Raw genomic sequence first — 5,484 nt, 5'->3', positions numbered from 1 at the left:
CTATCGTGAGGTGTCCTCTGCCCTGATGAGGGTATCGTCGGGTACAGACGAGCTGTCCCCCACCAGGACGAGTGTATCGTCGGGTACAGACGAGCTGTCCTCTACCAGGACGAGTGTATCGTCCGGTACAGACGAGGTGTCCTCCACCAGGACGTGTATATCGTCGGGTACAGACGAGGTGTCCTCCACCAGGACGTGTATATCGTCGGGTACAGATGAGCTGTCCTCCACCAGGTCGAGTATATCGTCGGGTACAGACGAGCTGTCCTCTACCAGGACGAGTGTATCGTCGGGTACAGACGAGCTGTCCTCTACCAGGACGAGTGTATCATCGGGTACAGACGAGCTGTCCTCTACCAGGACGAGTGTATCGTCGGGTACAGACGAGCTGTCCTCTACCAGGACGAGTGTATCGTCGGGTACAGACGAGCTGTCCTCTACCAGGACGAGTGAATCGCTGGACAAAGACGAGCTGTCCTCTACCGAGACCAGTGTATCGTTAGACCCAGACGAGCTGTCCTCTACCGAGACCAGTGAATCGTTAGACCCAGACGAGCTGTCCTCTACCGGGACACAGACCCCACCTGAGACAACAGACACACAGACCCCACCTGAGACAACAGACACACAGACCCCACCTGAAACAACAGACACACAGACCCCACCTGAAACAACAGACACACAGGCCCAACCTGAGACAACAGACACACAGACCCCACCTGAGACAACAGACACACAGACCCCACCTGAAACAACAGACACACAGACCCCACCTGAGACAACAGACACACAGACCCCACCTGAAACAACAGACACAAAGACCCCACCTGAGACAACAGACACACAGACCCCACTTGAGACAACAGACACACAGACCCCACCTGAAGCAACAGACACACAGACCCCACCTGAGACAACAGACACACAGACCCGACATGAAACAACAGACACACAGACCCCACTTGAAACAACAGACACACAGACCACACCTGAAACAACAGACACACAGACCCCACCTGAGACAACAGACACACAGACCCCACCTGAGACAACAGACACACAGACCCCACCTGAGACAACAGACACACAGATCCCACCTGAAACAACAGACACGCAGACCCCAACTGAAACAACAGACACACAGACCCCACCTGAGACAACAGATACACAGGCCCCACCTGAGACAACAGACACACAGACCCCACCTGAGACAACAGACACACAGACCCCACCTGAGACAACAGACACACAGACCCCACCTGAGACAACAGACACACAGACCTCACCTGAGACAACAGTGATACAAGAACCCAAAGTGAAGAAGAAGAAGAAGAAGAAGAAGAAGGAAGAGCCCAAAATGCCATGGGGGCGACCAAAACCTACCCCAGGCCTCTCCCCATCTGAGGTGCGCGATAGGAAAAAGGTCAACTATGATAACCTCTGCAATTGGTGCCGCGGAGAAGTGAAATTGCATAAGTACATCGGATATATCTGCTATCACCAGCCCGCCCTATGACACGCTTACATCTGCAGGGCAGGGTGTGAAACCCTACATCTGAAGGGCCGGACGCCCAGTTGGCCACCGGCGTCCGGTTGGCCCCCGGATTCCGGTTGGCCACCTGGTTGGGCCCCAGAGTCCGGTTGGCCCCCGGATTCCGGTTTGCCCCCGGATTCCGGTTTGCCCCCGGATTCCGGTTGGCCCCCGGATTCCGGTTGGCCCCCGGAGTCCGGTTGGCCCCCGGAGTCCGGTTGGCCCCCGGAGTCCGGTTGGCCACCGGAGTCCGGTTGGCCCCCTGATTCCGGTTGGCCCCCGGATTCCGGTTGGCCCCCGGATTCCGGTTGGCCCCCGGAGTCCGGTTGGCCCCCGGAGTCCGGTTGGCCCCCGGATTCCGGTTGGTCCCCGGATTCCGGTTGGCCCCCGGATTCCGGTTGGCCCTCGGAGTCCGGTTGGCCCCCGGAGTCCGGTTGGCCCCCGGAGTCCGGTTGGCCCCCGGAGTCCGGTTGGCCCCCGGAGTCCGGTTGGCCTCCGGAGTCCGGTTGGCCCCCGGATTCCGGTTGGCCCCCGGAGTCCGGTTGGCCCCCGGAGTCCGGTTGGCCCCCGGAGTCCGGTTGGCCCCCGGAGTCCGGTTGGCCCCTGGATTCCGGTTGGCCCCCGGATTCCGGTTGGCCCCCGGATTCCGATTGGCCCCCGGATTCCGGTTGGCCCCCGGATTCCGGTTGGCCCCCGGAGACCGGTTGGCCCCCGGAGTCCGGTTGGCCCCCGGAGTCCGGTTGGCCCCCGGAGTCCGGTTGGCCCCCGGGGTCCGGTTGGCCCCCGGAGTCCGGTTGGCCCCCATGGTTCGGTTGGCCCCCGGAGTCCGGTCGGCCCCCGGATTCCGGTCGGCCCCCGGATTCCGGTCGGCCCCCGGATTCCGGTTGGCCCCCGGAGTCCGGTTGGTCCCCGGAGTCCGGTTGGCCCCCGGAGTCCGATTAGCCCCCGGATTCCGGTTGGCCCCCGGATTCCGGTAGGCCCCCGGATTCCGGTTGTCCCCCGGATTCCGGTTGGCCCCCGGAGTCCGGTTGGCCCCCGGATTCCGGTTGGCCCCCGGAGTCCGGTTGGCCCCCGGAGTCCGGTTGGGCCCCGGAGTCCGGTTGGTCCCCGGAGTCCGGTTGGTCCCCGGAGTCCGGTTGGTCCCCGGAGTCCGGTCTGTGTCCGGAATCTGTGTTGGCTCCCGGATTCCGGTTGGCATGGGGGCGGCCGATGCTGAAGTTTAGCTCACTGCAGGACCCCATGATGCTAAAGTGGACTCGACGATGCTGAAGTTTAGCGCTTTCCTGGACCGCACGATGCTGAAGTAGGTCTCCTCTCTGTTGGGTCCTCCCTCAGATGTGGCAAGGTTGGTCTCCTCCACAGACGGGTTGGCTGCTCCCTACCTCACAGTTCTCTCTCTTGGTCAGACAGGATTCAGCGAATGTCGTCTGTCCTCACACTGGGATATTGGTCCACTTCTCGTCTACCGTAGACGTGTAGTACAACTGATACTCACCAGGAGTTATTGTCTCTGGTACATTGGACCAGGACTCTGCCACCCGAGCCCCTCACTGCCGGAACAGTCCGCAGGTTGCACCTCAACCCCCCAGTGCCGCCTCTCCCGACACACAGACCCCACCTCAGACAACAGACACACAGACCCCACCTCAGACAACAGACACACAGACCCCACCGCGGACAACAGACACACAGACCCCACCTGAGTCACAGGTCATACAAGAACCCAAAGTGAAGAAGAAGGAAGAAATTTTGAGATTGATGGATTTTGTTGATATTGAAAGTTATTGGTTTGTTATTTTTTCTTTTGACTTTTTAAATGTTTTATTGACAACAAATTCAGCGAATCAAAATTCAACAGTGGGGGCCCATGACGGCTGAGTGGACAGCGCTCGGGATTCGTAGTCCTAAGGTTCCGGGTTTGATCCCCGGTGGAAGCTGAAACAATTGGCCAGAGTTTCTTTCACCCTGATGGTTTGTTCACCTAACAATAAATAGGTTCCCTGGAGTTAGACAGCTGCTACGGGCTGCTTCCTGGGGGTGTGTAACAAAAAGGCGTTCCCTGGTCGAGGACCGGGCCGCGGGGACGCTAAGCCCCCGAAATCATCTCAAGATAACGTCAATTTCTGGCCGTATATAACGCATATACGATCAAAAAGCAACGTTCTTTGTATAAGAGGACAGGATGCCAAGATGGACGTGCATCTGGATCTAAATCTCAGCTTGGCCATCCATGAAGTGAGTGAGGCGGCTGAAACGTTTGGGCTCACGTCGTGGTGGTTGCATCGTGACTCCTGTGGGGAGGCTCCGGAACCTCTCATTGATGTCCTTGGTTATCACAGGTAAAGTATGTTGTTAATGAATGACTCTCTCTCTCTCTCTGTCCCTCTCTCTCTCTCTCTCTCTCTCTCTCTCTCTCTCTCTCTCTGCCTCTCTCTCTCTCTCCCCCCCCTCTCTCTCTCTCTCTCTCTCTCCCTCTCTCTTTCTCTCTCTCCCTCTCTCTCTCTCTCTCTCTGTCTCTCTCTGTATAATACTCAAATTATATGGCGGTTGAGACATAACCAATCACAGGCGAGTAGGCCTCTGACGTCATGCCAGACAGCGGTGGCTCCATTACACTTACACTTACATCACTATACTATACACACATCACTATACTATACACACATCACAATACTCTACATACACTTACATCACTATTCTATGCACACATCACTATACTCTACATACACTTACATCACTATACTGTACACACACATCACTATACTATACACACATCACTATACTCTACACACACTTACATCACTATACTCTACACTAACAACTTGACTACTTCAACATGGAGGCTTGTCACAGTAACAAGGGTCGTAACACAAAACTAACCCTTGCACTATCACGGGTCAATATGCCCATCCAGAGAGCAACCTTACCTACCTTGAGATGGTTTGGGGGCTTAGCGTCCCCGCGGCCCGGTCATGGACTATAGATGACTGACAAGGTCATGTCTACAGGTCACCAAGACAGTGCCCAGATAGCTGTGTACCCTGGAGATTCACCTCCCAAAGGCAGGCGGGGCCAAAGAGCCAAAGCTCAACCCCCGCAAGCATCTCAGTCACCTGTGACACAGTCCACCACCTCAGTCACCAGCGACACAGTCAACCACCTCAGTCACCAGTGACACAGTCCACCACCTCAGTCACCAGTGACACAGTCCAACACCTCAGTCACCTGTGTCACAGTCCACCACCTCAGTCACCAGTGACACAGTCCACCACCTCAGTCACCAGTGACACAGTCCACCACCTCAGTCACCTGTGTCACAGTCCACCACCTCAGTCACCAGTGTCACAGTCCACCACCTCAGTCACCAGTGACACAGTCCACCACCTCAGTCACCAGTGACACAGTCCACCACCTCAGTCACCAGTGTCACAGTCAACCACCTCAGTCACCTGTGTCACAGTCAACCACGTGAGTCACCAGTGACACAGTCCACCACCTCAGTCACCAGTGTCACAGTCAACCACCTCAGTCACCTGTGTCAAAGTCAACCACCTCAGTCACCAGTGACACAGTCAACCACATGAGTCACCAGTGACACAGTCCACTACCTCAGTCACCAGTGACACAGTCCACCACCTCAGTCACCAGTGTCACAGTCCACCACCTCAGTCACCAGTGACACAGTCCACCACCTCAGTCACCAGTGACACAGTCCACCACCTCAGTCACCTGTGTCACAGTCCACCACCTCAGTCACCAGTGACACAGTCCACCACCTCAGTCACCTGTGTCACAGTCCACCACCTCAGTCACCAGTGACACAGTCCACCACCTCAGTCACCAGTGACACAGTCCACCACCTCAGTCACCAGTGTCACAGTCCACCACCTCAGTCACCAGTGTCACAGTCCACCACCTCAGTCACCAGTGACACAGTCCACCACCTCAGTCAC

General features: G+C 56.8%; 1 protein-coding gene across 1 annotated transcript; it reads right to left on the bottom strand.

The window, feature by feature from the left end:
• On the bottom strand, nucleotides 1-2,772 carry LOC138350827 (clumping factor B-like). Its single transcript, XM_069302264.1, has 2 exons — nucleotides 2,547-2,772; nucleotides 1-563 (listed from the first exon to the last, which is right to left on the bottom strand). The coding sequence occupies exons 1-2, from the start codon at nucleotides 2,770-2,772 to the stop codon at nucleotides 1-3; spliced, it is 789 nt and encodes a 262-aa protein (XP_069158365.1).
• Between the last annotated feature and the right edge of the window lie 2,712 nt (nucleotides 2,773-5,484).

The sequence above is a fragment of the Procambarus clarkii genome, chromosome 47 (assembly GCF_040958095.1).
Source record: "Procambarus clarkii isolate CNS0578487 chromosome 47, FALCON_Pclarkii_2.0, whole genome shotgun sequence".
Lineage (NCBI taxonomy): Eukaryota > Metazoa > Arthropoda > Malacostraca > Decapoda > Cambaridae > Procambarus > Procambarus clarkii.
The sequence above is the reverse complement of the archived record's forward strand: the minus strand, read 5'-3'. Positions and strand labels throughout refer to the sequence as shown.